The sequence below is a fragment of the Periplaneta americana genome, chromosome 9 (assembly GCF_040183065.1).
Source record: "Periplaneta americana isolate PAMFEO1 chromosome 9, P.americana_PAMFEO1_priV1, whole genome shotgun sequence".
NCBI classification, from domain to species: Eukaryota; Metazoa; Arthropoda; class Insecta; order Blattodea; family Blattidae; genus Periplaneta; species Periplaneta americana.
The window spans coordinates 118,303,926-118,320,006 of NC_091125.1; the positions used below are offsets into that span (position 1 = coordinate 118,303,926).

The 16,081-nt window shown below is 34.8% G+C and overlaps 1 protein-coding gene across 1 annotated transcript in view; it reads left to right on the forward strand.

The window, feature by feature from the left end:
• The window catches only part of LOC138706426 (putative lipid scramblase CLPTM1), a 42,713-nt gene that overhangs the window by 7,413 nt on the left and 19,219 nt on the right, over positions 1-16,081 (forward strand). Inside the window, exons 3-4 of the mRNA XM_069835717.1 lie at positions 11,796-11,954; positions 14,412-14,618. Coding sequence (XP_069691818.1) covers positions 11,796-11,954; positions 14,412-14,618 — 366 coding nt within the window. The remainder of the gene's footprint in view (positions 1-11,795; positions 11,955-14,411; positions 14,619-16,081) is intronic.

Below are 16,081 nucleotides of genomic sequence, written 5' to 3' on the forward strand. Positions count from 1 at the left end.
AAACCATTGCGCCAATTGAAACTCATCGGCAGCTCTGTCAGGTCTATGGGCTGAACATCATGAGTAAGGAGATGGTGCGTCACTGGTGTAGGCAGTTTTCCAAAGGTCGTCAAAGTGTCCATGATGAAGAGCGCAGTGGGCGACCGTCCCTCATCAATGATGATCGTGTTGAGTTGGTGCGGCATTGCATCATGGAGAACCGTCAATTCACGATTACGGAGCTGAGCAGCCATTTTCCGCAGATATCGCGATCCTTGTTGCATGAGATTGTCACTAAGCACCTGCTGTTCAAAAAAGTGTGTGCCAGGTGGGTGCCGAAAAACCTGACACCCGAACACAAAATGCAACATTTAGGAGCAGCACTGACATTTCTGCAACAGTATCATGATGATGGCGACGAGTTCCTCGACAGGATCGTCACGGGCGATGAGATTTGGATTTCGCACTTCACCCCGGAAACCAAGCAGCAATCAATGCATTGGCGGCATAGTGGATCTCCGGTCAGGACGAAATTCAAACAGACACTGTTGGTAAGGAAAGTGATGTGCACAGTGTTCTGGGACAGGAAGGGCATTCTGCTCATTGACTTCCTTCCAAGAGGTGAAACAGTGAACGCTGACTGTTACTGTGAAACACTGCGAAAATTGCGACGTGCCATTCAAAACAAGAGGCGTGGAATGCTTACTGCAGGTGTTGTGCTCCTCCATGACAGTGCTCGTCCACATACGACTCGGCGCACAGCAGCTGTTTTGACGGAATTTGGCTGGGAGTTGTTTGATCATCCACCCTACAGTCCTGATCTTGCTTCCAGCGATTTTCACGTTTTCTTGCACCTCAAGAAATTCCTGTCCTCCGGTGAGCATTTTGGCAACAACGAAGAGCTGAAGACGTCTGTCACATGCTGGTTCCATTCACAGGTGGCAGAGTTCTACGACAGAGGGATACAAAAGTTGATCCCATGATACGACAAGTGTCTCAATTCTGATGGTGGCTATGTTGAAAAATAGCTGAAACATTGCTGTGCCTGTTGCCAATAAATGTTTTCCTGAAAGTATGTGTTCTTTTTTTTTTTAAAAAATAGGGAAACTTTCTTTCTGGATGCGCCTCGTACATCGTGTTTAAAAATGAATATCTGGGTTTTAAGGCTTTGTAGTATTTATTTCATTTAACGTACAGTTATAAATAATACATGAAATGAAAGAGCAACTCAAACAGTTTTGTATGCACGCATGCGCATGCACTGTTTCCTCTATCTGCTGTTAGAAAGTGCGTTGAACAAGTGAGTCTTTCATGCATAGCCCCAAGAAATCTGTTCGGAAGGCTAGTCGTGAATTAGCAATTCCAGCAACATCTGTGTGGAGAATTTTAAGGAGACACTTACAACTACATCCTTATCGTTTGCAGTTTCTAATTTAACTAACAATACTAAAGTTTTTAAATAAAAAGGTAAACAAATTAATAAAGGAGTAGGAAAAATAATTCAACAAGCTCTACAGACTACAGTTTACGTGCCAACTTTGCAACTGCAATGTTACAGCATGACGATGAAGATTTTCTGGATCTTGTCGTCTTCAGTGATGAATCGACATTTCACCTAAATGACTCTGTGAACCAGAGAACTTTATTTGGCAGCAAGATGGCGTGGCGCCTCACTGGCATATGGAAGTACACGATTGGTTAAACGACATTGTACCCGGCTGCTGGATTGGATGAAAGAGGTTGAATGACAGAGCTTGTTTCTCATGGCCTCCACGTTCACCAGATCTTATGCCATGCGATTTTTATCTTTGGGGATTCGCAAAGGATCGTGTGTATGTACCTCTGCTACCAGCTGACCAACCAGACTTAAGACAGAGGATTGAAGCAGTTGTTGGAACAATTATTCCAGACACACTGATCAAGGTTTGGGAAGAACTTGCTTATCGACTCGATGTGTGCCGTGTGATGAATGGTGCTCACATTGGGCACTTGTAGCAAAACTGTTTGAGTTGCTCTTTCCTTTGGTGTATTGTACGTTAAATGTAATAAATACTACAAAACCTTAAAACCCTGATATTCATTTTGAAACACCAGGTATTATATTTACTTTCTCTTAAGCTATGATCACATGTCGCTGCTTATGCTGCATAACGTTTCTACTGCAGCTGCAAAAGTTACATATTCTGTTCACATATAAGCTAAAAGTAGCATACTGCAAACTACTTTTCATGTTGCAAAACTCAAGGACTCAAACTTGCAAGCCTGTTCACACACAAGACACTACTTTAACAATTGCAGTTTAATTGCTGCTTTGCATCTCTGTATTGATTCTTCAATACATTTTGTGATTATGTTTACATTAGAGCAGCGTCAGCAAATGTAGTACATTTAGTACAAATCGAACACAACATCTCAACACCCACCTTCTAGTTCATCTGCACTAGCATGTTCAGCATAAGACGTGAATTAATTAGGTTTGCTGCGATCTCTGCAGAACAGCTGACGGTATAAAATACCGACCACTGCATTAGGATTTCAGATGCTGAAACTCATGCAGCAACTTACTTAACATCTGTTTCAATTATGAAATGGAGAACAAAATGTTAAACTACAAAAAAGTAAGTTCTGCTAAAGCTAACTCTCTCTTATTTTTTGTTGCAGTCTGCATTTGCAAACTCCATTAGCACTTTCTTGATTCAAGTAGATCTGTATTTATGTTTCTGTCCTAATTAGTATTCAAAATTGACATTATTTTTATTATAAAGCTGTTAAAAAACGCCAATATACGGTATTTGATAACCAAACCACTCTTCTTATAAACAATGTTGGCAACTCTCCTCTTTGAAATTATGCTGCAAAACATTAAAAAATAAATTGTATCATCGTCACATATATTCTGTCTACATTTAGCAACTGCTACAAATTTATTTTCATCATGTCAGACACTAAAATCTATACATATTATTGGCACTTTTAATCTGCATGCAGCATGAAAAAGTAGTGAACAGCTAGTTATATAGTTGTTACTATTCTTGTTTCACTTGTTAACACATTGCAGTATGCAAGTTATGCAGTATTTTGTACTTTAGCACTGCAAAAATAATGATGTGTGATCATACCTTTGGTCAATCGTCTTCTACCATTAGGTTTTATGAAGAGCTCTCAATTTACCTTGGTCTCTAACTAATACTTTTGCTCTGTTTATATCAGTTCCTCTTCTTTTTAGAAACCATTCCCATCCATTCATTCCAAATTTGCGTAGGTCTTCCCTTCAGTGTCTTTCCATCCAGTCTGGCTTACAATACCATTTTGGGGATTCATTCCTCTCCTAGCTGAAGTACATGTCCAAACTTTCTTCAGTATTATAGTAAAGCAAATATTTTATTTCATGTAATGTAAAACTGACATTCATACTGTTAAGATTTTAAATAATTTCTTACCGTAGTCATGATTAGTCACATTTACAAAGTTTTTTAAGTAAAGCTGCTTTTTCTCACTTCATAACATTTTGGAGACTGATAAAAAAAATATATTATTGCATAAACATTTTATAGGGAGGAGTGTAAAAACAAACTTATAAAAATTGTGTGTACTGTAGATTTTGTTAATACATTTAGACATTAACTGTCCATAAAACTAGGTAGACAAGACTTTTTAAAGAGAAAGTAGTTAAAGTAAAAATTAGATACATTTCTGGAAAGTTCAGTTTCCAGCAGATGCCATCAAATATTAGATGGACATTGTATCTGTGGAGTAGATGTTTTCCAACTATTGTAGTATTCTGTGCATTCACGCTTCTCATTACATAGTACTCTGCAGTTCCTTTAATTCTTTTGTGTTCTCAGCAACAGAGATTATTATAGTGTGCTTTGTCTTCGAGATAAGATAAGGTATTCAGATCTTCTGTAAATTATTAATTCTTAAAATGCTGTAGTATATTGTATGTATATGACAGACACGAGAAATATCACTGAAACAAATTTTCAATTATCTGTTATCTTCATGAAATATTTGATGTCACTTTGGATGAGATGTATATTATAGATAAATAACCCATGACACAAATAAGAAGTGTTAGTAAAAATGCTTATAATTACCTTTTTTACATTACTGAAATAAATTATAAATGTTCTCACTTCAGGATTTTTGTGAAGTATCATATTTACTTGATTATGACACGCCATCAAATATAACATACACTCCAAATTTAAGAACACCAGAATAAAAAAGAAAGTTTGGTGACAAATATAACACGCATTCATGCTTACTCATAGAAACCTTCTGTAGGAATAAATTGTTGTCTGCATCTCTTTCTTTTTCACTTTCATCTTCAGAATTAAATCTGCATCACTATATCCGAGTTGAAATCCGAATTACCGTATTTACTTGCATATTAGACCCCCCTTTTTTGACTGACTTTGGAAGTACAGTATGCAAAAATGGATACCATCAATAGAAGAAGGAAGGGAATTTGTCTTTCTGTATGTGCTGTGACAATGGAAGAACTAATGGGACAAGAGTATTTAGGAGTTTGAGGATAAACAGACAAAAAGAGATGTTTTTCCTCTTTGTGAGCATGGAGACAGTTGGAGAAGTAACGGGACAACAGAACAGAGGATGATTTCAGAAGCTGGTTTTACCTTGCAGTTTTATGTTGGAGTAGTCTAGTATGCAGATATATATATATATATATATATATATATATATATATATATATATATATATATATATAATGTTTGCTCTTAAATTAGGAGAGGGGTCTTATATGCGAGGGGTCTAATAACCGAGTAAATATGGTATCACTGAAATCTGTTTGATTGTGATCCTCCCAAAGCAGGCTGTCTTCGCTACCACCTAACATATTGGAGATGAAGTATTTTTTTTTAATATAATATGCACGAAATTTTGAAGACAGTGATTTTACCGAAAGTGATGTGGCTTAAAATAATTGAATATACAGTATTACAGAAATATAATATATCGTATATCTTTCACCCCATCACTTTCATGGACGTAGAATTTTCGCACCTGGCAGTTCATTAATATTGATATTTTGTAATATAATGCTTTAGCAAATTGGAGTGCCAAATATGTTATTTAATTTTATGAGAAGAATTGTGATTTTTTTTTTAAAGTAAAACTGTTGCAACTGCAGTCAACTGAAACCCCATCAGAGTCTATGTCATTATACCGAATCTCTTCCGTAAGCCCCCTCCCTATATTTTACCACAGACTGCAGTAGCTGGATTCGAACCTGCAATTTTTAGCACAATATGTTGACTGGATATATCATTCTGTGCTACTCATAGCTACTGATCTCAACAAATGCTGACATCTTAAACAAGTATACAAGTACCTAAACTGGTTTAAGTGTTGAGAGCAAAAGTGGCAATATTCACCATCAGCGAAGGGGTTAGGAGGAAACATGTGTTGTTCTAGCAGTAAGTTGTCATTGGTGGTTTGTTCTGTTGAATACTTTGTTCTATTCAGAATCCAAATATTGTGAGTTACGGTAGTCATTATTGAGGGCAGTGATTTTTAGGTGACAGAAAGGGCTTGTATAGGATGAGGAAATAAAGACATTGGTCCCATGTTATCAATTTACAGTATATAGAAGGTCACGGGTCCATTAGTTTTCTATGTGTATCTGTCCATGGCAACTTACAAGTTCGAGATGAACAAAGGAAAATGGTATTAACTAAGCTGAGGACAGTTGATAAAAACCAATATAGATTTTATTACTTCAAACAATAATCCTTTTGTATTGAGATCGTGAGTTGTTTCAATTTGCTGCCCTCTTTAGGCTGGGTGCACACAGGATCAGATGCTGTGCATTTTGCTTGTAGTGTCTCACAATGCCTTGCAACAACTTAATACTGTCTGCTCGCAACAACTGATCTGCTGATTGTCTGGGTTTGGAAAACTGCCCTAGCCTTGAAAATGGCATCAAAGTGCATTGTCACTATTTTGGGAGAAGAACAGCATAACTTAAATTTTGAGTAGATTTATGGAATAAAAGACACTAAATGGGCTCATGCAAGAACTAAGAAGTAACGAGGAAGGTCTAAAAGAATTCACTAGAATGAGTATTGCTACTTTTGACTGAAAGAGGTTTTCTTTTCTTGACTGAGGCCTGACTGGTGTATGAAAAATTTCTATATGTAGTTCCTGGACATGGCTATCACACATGTGCAGTATGCTGCAGCCATCTGACCGTCTGCTTGCAACAAGTTCAAGCATGCATCCAATGTTGTCTCGTTGTGCCTGCTCACAACTGTCTCATCACATCTGATTCTGTGTACATCATGTTATAAGAAATCAATGGAACTCAAGTACCGTCAGACAAATGTTGCGTTACATCACACTGCATCTGATTCTGTTTGCACTCAACCTTATAAAAGCGTTCATTATTGAAATCTTATGGTACCATTTAAATGGCAATGATATTATGTTGTAGACTTCTCAGTTCCAAATTTTTCTTTTCAAACGAATTAGAGAGGAGTATTGTGATGCAAATTGAGATCGATATTTTAATAATACCTGATTTTAAAAGGCAATTTTGAAATTTCATCAGCCTCCAATCTTTCTTCTGCACATCTGTTTGTGTCCAATCTTTTCTCCTGAATTTCTGGGTGTACTTATTTCTTATTCAATTCTAATACATCATTTCATCGAGGCATGTGCATTAGAAACATAAGAACATATTCTAGACAAACAGCAGCAGTTTATTTTAAGATCTTAGCTTAACACTGAATGAATTGACACTTTACTCGATATCATTTCTAGTGATACTTGTACCTGATATTAAATTTTTATTTATGAAATTGAACATTTTTCAATTAAATATGTTTGGGACTTAAAAAAAATCTACTTGAATTATTTGAGACAAGTCAAGTTAGCAATTTATCTTTCATTCACTCACAATTGATTGTAACAGATTATTATGTACATATTGCACATTTAGACAAAATAATGATCTTTCTGTGAAAATCTTTCAGGTATATATTGAAAATTCTTTTTAAATGTTTACTTGTGTAAAATTAACTTATTTTTGAAAGCAGTTATAAAACTAATTTTTCACTTTTGTTAAATGTAGATATCTTTTAGTCTGCATGATTCATTCACTGTAACTACTACTATTAACTGTAGTTGTAATCTTTTAGCCTAAATTTGTCTGTATTCGTGCAGTTGGCAAGTTATCCTGCTATTCTTGCAAATGTGACATGCACACACATGAATCTCAGATCAGCAAACATGATGCAAATTATGTAAGTGGATACATAGTAATGTGTGAAATGCGGCAGGACAGAGGGACTGCTAGAGTCTGATTGATGGTGTAAAAAGAAATAAACTCATGGGAGCAAGAAAATATAACTGGATGGAGAAATGAAGTTTAGAACTCTTATAATTACTGGTTAAAATTTTATTGGCAGCTTAATTAATTATCATTCATTAATCAGCAGAATCTGAAGTAAAAAATATATACATTCTATAATTACAAATTATAAATACAAAAGTAATAATTTAATAATTAGAGATTCGATTCATGGAATCAGAATCAAAACAATAATGTTTGTTTCCTGTTAGGATCGTAATGAAATAATAATAATAATAATAATAATAATAATAATAATAATAATAATAATAATTATAATTATAATTATAATTATTATAATTATAGTAATTATTATTATTATTTTGAATATGTTCATTGAATTACTGCAGACTCAGTACATACTGTGTATAAGCGATATAAGTTGCCAAATTTGTACAGGTGTTACAGAATAGTGTATTGAGCATAAAAAAAGTTCAATGAAGGTTTTTCCTGCTTCGCAATTCCGTTTTAATATAATAAAATGTGAGTAGTAACCACTAATCGAATTACTGATTTCATTTTTAATCTTAATCTTTGGACAACAGCAACAAGCACTGATCATAGGCCTACATGAAGCAGACATTGTTTGAAGTGGTGTCTTTATGAACACTTCATTTTTTCATAAATGAAACTAATATTACAAAGCTTGCGAACAGAAAATCCATCAACCCTGTCCATATGTGTCATTTAACTGCAGAAGTTTACTTTCATTCACTGATATCAGCTGCTTAATACTGCTGGCTCTGTTGGCAATTGGTTCATGATTGCTCAGGTGAGCTTTTCAACTCTACACTGTTATTCACTTTTATAAAAAGAAAGACTTGCCAAAAAATTATTTTTCCTGGTCAAACGATTGTAACAAAACATAAAATTATTATTCTTTTGCCTATACACATTTGGAATTTTATATGTTCACACCTTTCATTGTCATATTCGGTCATTTTCCCACATGTTCAATTATACATCTTTGAATGATTGGACCAGATGTTTTAAATCAGTAATTTTAGTGCCAAAAGAGTAGAATTTGAATTGATGCCTGAAATTTTTCAACTCTATGCTGTTATTCACTTTTATAAAAAGAAAGACTTACCAGAAACTATTTTTCCTGGTCAAACGATTAGAACACAACATTAATAATATTATACTTCTTTTTGTTCAATTCACTGCACTGCACTACACTGCCTATATACATTTGGAATTTTATATGTTCACACCTTCACACATTTTCAGCTACAGATCTTTGAAGAATTTGGAACCAAATGTTTTAAATCAGTGGTTTTAGTGCCGAAAGAATGGAATTTGAATTGATGTCTGAAGTTGAAACTGTTATGGTTCTTATGTGTGCTCTGTTGACTTTCCAGATGTTTTTTTACAGAGTTCTTCTTGTTGGTATATTATTATTGTTATTATTATTATTATTATTATTATTATTATTATTATTATTATTATTATTATTAGACCAAGTGCATTGACCTTTTACATCTGTATTACAAGAAGTACGTGTTAGCAGTGATGCTACCGGACTGCTGAACTTCAAACTTAATTTTCTAATTAACCGTGCATTTAATCACAAAACGTAATATACATTTTCTATTCATTTAAGTGTACCCTATTGTCCCTTTCAATTCAGAAGGTTATTTCACTTACACCCTGTATAAGTTACTAAATGAACAGACTTCAAGTGACATGCTAACATACTTATTTTTAAGTTACCTTGATATTAATTGTGACAGATTTATGCACCAAATAGAAAGTTGACGAGTTAGATACATTATCCAGTATTGTTTCTAATTAGTTTATGTGCACTTCACTTCGCATTATTTACCACTTTTTATTGTTATTTTGAGAATGTACCATGATGTAGATTCTGTACTTCATGCTTCCTTATAACTTTTCTCACAAATGTGACATTCTGCCAAGCAAAGAGTACTTTAACCTTAATGAAAATTAAATGAGATTCGATCCCAGTTTCGAATTAAGTTGGTTGTTTGTCACTTGATGCTTTGTTCTTCTTTTTTTTAAACATCCCTGCCATTCTAGTGACACATGATAGCTTACATATGTGTTACACTTGCCTTACACAAATACCGTACCCAGTACTATAAATAGAACACAGGCAGGAGCTTGTGCCTGATGCCATTTCCAGACAAAAATAGGATGTGAACAGTGATCCATTTCTTTTCTCTATATCTCCGCTTAACAAAATAATTATACAATTATGTAAAGATTCTTTATTGTGCTTAATTGAATTGTAAAAAATCATACATAATATGCACATCCCACATGCTGCCTGTTGATCATGTTCTTTCCTTATCATTCTGTATTATGCCTATATTGAATTGTAAAAAATATAGATTTGCATACTGCCTGTTGATCATGTGCAAATGAGAGTGATCAAGTGCTGCCACTATAATTCATGAAACCAAATAATCATCTGAAGTATAAATGTGCGTGAGAGAAAAATTTACATGGATATTTCTTTGATAATGTTTGAAATAATGATGATTATGGTTATACTAATAAGAATAAAGATAATCCATATTAATAACAGCACCAATAATAGTAATATTAATAATATATAGCAAATGACAATATGTCAAGTGCCTGAACATTAAAATAATTTTTTTTTTCCTTGCTGTTATTTATACTCGCTTTAACATCTTTGGTCATATCGCGAGTTAATCTTTGGTTGAAATCCGAAGGCCTGTGTACTATTGTTGAGACTGGTTCTATTGTTGTGAACTAGATGGCGACTGTATATGTATGAGTGATTTGTTATGAATATGATTTCGGTGATGAATGAGGCCGGTGATTTTCAGGGATGTTGTGGCCCGAATTTCCTGGCATTTGCCTTACGGTTGAGGAAAACCCCTGAAAAACCTCAACCAGGAAATTCAACCCGACCGGGAATCGAACCCGGGCCCTCTGCGTAAGAGACCAGCATGCTGACCCCTACACCACAGAGGTTAAAACAATTATAACATTAATAATATACATTTGAAAAGATCCCTTCCATTGAAAGAAGATTAAATAAATAGATCTGAAAGAAAGTGTAGTTAGTGAACATGACTAACATTACAGTTCCTTTTTTAATTGGTTGATACACTATCAACTGCAAGATTATTATTATTTTTTTACTTGATTATTTAACGACACTGTATCAACTACTAGGTTATTTATTGTCGATAGAAGTGGTGATAGCAAGATGGTATTTATATATTAATATTAATATTAAAGATTTATGCCTAGCTTGGAGTCAGGCCAAAAGGGAAACATTGAAGGAGGGTGGTTCGATCCGGTGCTGTGGATTGAAATCGGCGTAGCTCAGTGGTCAGAGCGCTTGGTACATAGAACCAAGGACCCGGGTTCGATCCCCGGCGCCGGAGCGAATTTTTCTCCTCAAATATTAATTGTCAAGATGATATTTGGCAAGATGAAGCTGAGGATTCACCATAGATTATCTAATATTCGCCTGACGGTTGGGGAAAACCTCGGAAGAAACCCAACCAAGTAATAAGCCCGAACAGGATTGAACTCGCTCCTGAGTGCAACTCCAGGTTGGCAGGCAGTGTCTTAGATGATTGAACTACACCAGTGGCTGCAAGATTTTTTTATTTATTTATTCAGTATGCCCCAACGAGTATAACTCATATGTAGGGGTTGTACAATGTAATTTAAAAAGTCATGAAACTACAGTCTGTGGAAAACATATAATATCTCAAGAATTAAAGAAAAAAAGCAAAGTAAGAACAGACAGTGAGGTAACATAAAGTTTTGGACAGAAAGAAGAAAAATCTTGAAACCACGAAATAAATAATTTAACTGAGAATTAAAATAAATAAATCTTCCCAAAAATGTCAAAACGTTATTTAGCATCAGTGGAATTGATGATAGTGTGATGGTATTTGGCAAGATGAGTCTCATTATTCACTGTGGAATTGCCAGACATTCGCATTACAGTTGGGGAAGACCTCAGTAAAAGCCCAACTCTAAACAGTCGGCCCGAGTAGAATTTGAACCCATGCTCAACACAAGTGCAACCATAGAGAAAAAGTATAGTTCACTACCCTGAACTTTGCCAGTTGCTACATTGAATTAAGATAGGATTATTGCTTGCAGGTAATTAAAATATAGGCTAATTCAGTATCTGCAAGCAGGAAGGAAAAATGTTAAAGATCATCTCTTGGGCTGGAAATAACGAAAACCCTACAAACAAAACTCGCATGTGCTTTACTGAGGAAACTATAAAAAAAAGTCATAGGACACATAATGACTAATGAAAAATAGTAAATTTTACTTAAGTGTTGAGGGATTGTTAGAAAACTGAACTTTTTTATCTTCCTTAGTGAACATTTTTCTCAATAAACCTCTCTACATTTGGAGGAATTTTATCACATTGTACTGAAATTGTGTGTATTAAGAAATCTAATTTTTGTTGCAGGATTTATATGTGTACTTATCTGAGAATGAGAAATTCACTGACTTCAGCAATCGAGAAGCTTTGATCTGGAGTGAGAAGGGTCTAGTGTACGGGGATTGGCACAGTGGTGCCAATGGAGATGGAATACGTGTGCATAACATTGAGTTCAAAACTTCAGAGGTAAGTGTGAAGTGTTTTTTCGTAACAGAATTAAAAAATTGAAGGTAAAGTGTCTTTTCTTTTATTACACAGTTATGTGAGAAAGCATCTTTAACTTTTCATTGTACAAAATATGAAGTGTTTTGATGATGAAAATATTGATACCGAAATAAAAAAGAAACAGTTTCAGTATTGTTCTTAATAAAGGAATGCTCATCTGCTGTGTGTAAAGCCTTCCTATTAAACATTTTCACAGACTTTGTACATATGTAATATTTGCATTTTGTTTCAAGCCAGCTTGCCTGAGAAGCCTGGAGATGTACCTAATATAAAGAACTTCACCAAATACTGATTGTGACCATTTAAAGATCTTAAACGAAATTGTACATATGACGATTTTTTTACCCTCAGAATCAAGTAATTTTTCGTGAGAAATGACTTGAAATGGTACAGAATAAGTCTCTGGTCTAACTTACCATTAGCCGAACGACAAGAGCACTGGCTTTCCATGCTGGCAACTTGGATTCAAATCCCAGCTGGACTAAGTGGAATTTGTGGTGGACAGAGATGTGCTTAGTGATAAGTTTTTCAGTGGTACTCCCATTTTCGCTCCCAGCATTTCACCATTACTCCATTAATCCATTATCATGCAATGCTATGTAGTTAGCCTTCCATAGCATACCGAGAGCATTGCCTTTGTTAGTATGCAAAAAAAAAAAAAAAAAAAAAAGAAAGAAAAATCTACAGCTTCAATGTGTCACTCATAGATGGGGATGCTTGGGTGAATGATGTAAACTCAAATACCAGCAATTGAATAAAAAACGTCTGTTGTATAAAATATTCTACTTCAATTAAAATAAATTTGTTTAATGCTAAATAATACTTCAAGCAGTACAATTATTAAAAAATTTACTTTGCTGTGCCTATAGATGTGTGAACTTCTCTGAAATTATGCTAGTGTAGCAGAGTAGAATTCTGTTTCTGAGATAGTGGTACCGATATGATAAGACGAAACTCATTACACCAGGTGGTGGACATAGATAATGACTAGATGACTGCATTTTCACATTGTTTATACTTTTATAGATCAGTCAAGTTATCCTCACACACTTACTAGGATCTGTAGATGGACAAACAAAGCTCGTTGAGAATTTTGTTTGTCACATGAATCAGTAGAATGTTGTAATGTTATTTTGTATACCAAAAACTTAATGACATAGGATTGCAGCTTTATTTCCTTCATGGAGAAAACACTTAAGATTTTTTGTCTGAAAAACGTGTCGTTAGCAATAATTGAACCCACATTACATAGGTCAGAGTATACATACTGACATAGGCCTGTTCTTCTGGTTTAAGTTTTGGTATTTATATAAAAAGGTTTACATAAATCGTCTGCAGAATTAATACACATTTTTAGACATTTAAAAAGTGAAGACACCTGCTAGTCTTGGTACATTTGTCATTAGTGTACTGGAATCTTACGCACTTCATCTACCCCAGGTAACAGAGATACCTTAACATTTTGTCACATGTCTTCCACAAAAATTACATAATTGGATGTAGTTACGCAACAACAGACCAACCAGCAATTTTATAAAATGAGATTTTCTGTGTTATCTGCAGGCAAATAGTTGAAACTATCTTAAAAATACCTAAACACATGGTCTCTTATTTTCTACTCTCAAAATTGACTTTTAGTTATTGCTTATTTCTTTTTCCTCTGTTTTGTATTCTGTGACAACAGATCGACACACAGTTTATTATTGCAAAATTTACACCATATTTATAATGGTAAAAAATACGCTGTTTGGTGTTATAATTATTTTCTTCCATACCCAGAGTCAGATTTGAACAGAATTGATAATTCATTTTTCTATATACACTTTTAACACTTATATATCACTGATTAAATTTGCAACTTCTTTACTGTACTAATATTTAGGATTTACCTTGCTTGACTAGTTTCGAAGTCTTGCGCTTCATTGTCCAAAGTCTAGTGGAGATCCCGCGCTATCTTCTGGTTTCCTGTTGTGGTGGAGTGTGTTCATGATTGTGTTGAAAAGGGTGTGTGTTTTGAAATTGAGTTGAAATGAAGCACAAGACTTCGAAACTAGTCAAGCAAGATAAATCCAAAATATTAATACGATAAAGAAGTTGGAACAGAATTGATACTATGAATACTATGGATTTACAATTATTAAATTCAACTAAATACCTCAATCTCCCTAAAAAGCAATTTTGCTGGTTGGTCTGTTGTTGCATGACTGTCCAATTCATGTGTTGCATATGTCTTCAAAATAAATGTGCAAATGTATATGTGATTGACATTGTTCCTGCAACTCGCTAATAAGTTCTCAGATTAGATAACTTGCCAAAATGAAGCCCACATTTTGTGTTTGAAGGAGTTACAGTATCAGTATTTAATCACACAGATTTTTATACAGGATGAATAAGAAGTTTTGGTTTGATGTATTCTAGGCAATGCAGAATAATGGCACCCTATATGTGCATGTGTATGTTACTCGGAGGGGCAAATCACCTGATCCTGATGCAGGAAAGGGTGTGTACGCACCTCATCAGATGGCATACAATAGGAAACTTCTGAACAAGTACAAACGCCTACGTTACACAAAGACACACAACTTGTTGACAGGCCAAACTGCTGCAACTCCAGAGGAAGTGAAGGTAAGAACGAAATTTCTTGTGTTTTCAACTAAAAAAATTATTTCTTTTATATTACAGTGAAACTTAATTTGTACGTTTTTATGGGGGACTAAAGAAAAAACGAATAAGTGAGAAATAACTGAAATGACATTTAATAACCTCTGTAATAGCATTTGAAGACTGTAATGGGGAAACAAGTTGTCAATTTAGTAAAATTTTCACAAGAGAAATTTACAACTTCACAGTTAAGCCATCATTGAGTCTATAATACAACTCAAATTTATAACACCTGCAGTTTTCTTGAAGAATGTAAGATTATTTGTAGCCAATCTTAGCTGCATAGAACCAAAGCTGGCTGATATAATATCAGGGTAGATTGGAAAGTAACACACAACAATTATTTTACGGAATACCTACTATTTTGGTTAGGATGTTCAAGTTGGCAGTTAGTTTGAATCTTGTGCTGCAGACAGCAATGATTCGATCGGATATCACCATGGCGGAACGAGCTGTAACTACGGAGTAAAAATGGCGTGTTTTCTACCATCGTTCCCCTGTGAAGCACAATGAGGTGTAGTTTTTTTTACGAAAAAACGAAAATTTCGAGTGAAATCCACAGGGAAATAGGAAATATTGGAGGTGTATGGTGCTTGATTGTCTGGACCATAGCAACATCTCCAGGTGATGAAGGTTCTTCAAATAAGTCTGCCGACGAAGCACGTTCCGGCTGACCAGTGACCGCTGGAACACTGCCCAATGTCAGAGGCATCATTAAGGCGGCTATCACCCACCCTACAGTCCAGGCCTCACACTGTCTGACTTTCACCTCTTCGGACCAATGAAGAAATTCCTAGGAGGATAATGCTTCGGTTCAGATGAAGAAGTGAAATCAGTTGTGCGCAGGTGGCTATACATCCAAAAAACGGAGTTTTATGAACTAGGTGTACTGAGTATGGTGTCACAATGGGAGAAATGTGTCATTCCAGTGTCGAAGAATAGGTAAAACCTGTAGCTTTCTTGTGCATTATTTCATTTTGTTTACCTATGAAATACATTGCCACAAAAAATTGTGCATTACTTTTCAATCCACCCCCTACATTTCAAACTCCAATCCAGAAAATGTTACGACATTGACTTAGTTTGTTCTTTCCGTGGATCTTCATTTAATAACACGTGATTATTTTACAAAAAAATAGTCCGTTATTTTGGACTTCTTTCTCTTAAGGAATAGATTGTGATAACCCTTCCATAATTTGTTCAGTTAATCTTAGTGTGTTACAAAATGTTTCACTGTTTCTAAAGTATTATCAGCGTCATTAAGAAGACAAGATTGTTGGGGACAAGCTTGATCAGCTTCGAATTTCAAAGTGAATATGTGCTGTATTTTTTAGTTATAATATTTTCACTGCAAACCCGATTTCGAGCAAAAAATGACGTTTCGTATCTCCTGGGGTTTACAGTATGATCGCATAAGTGTAAAAAAC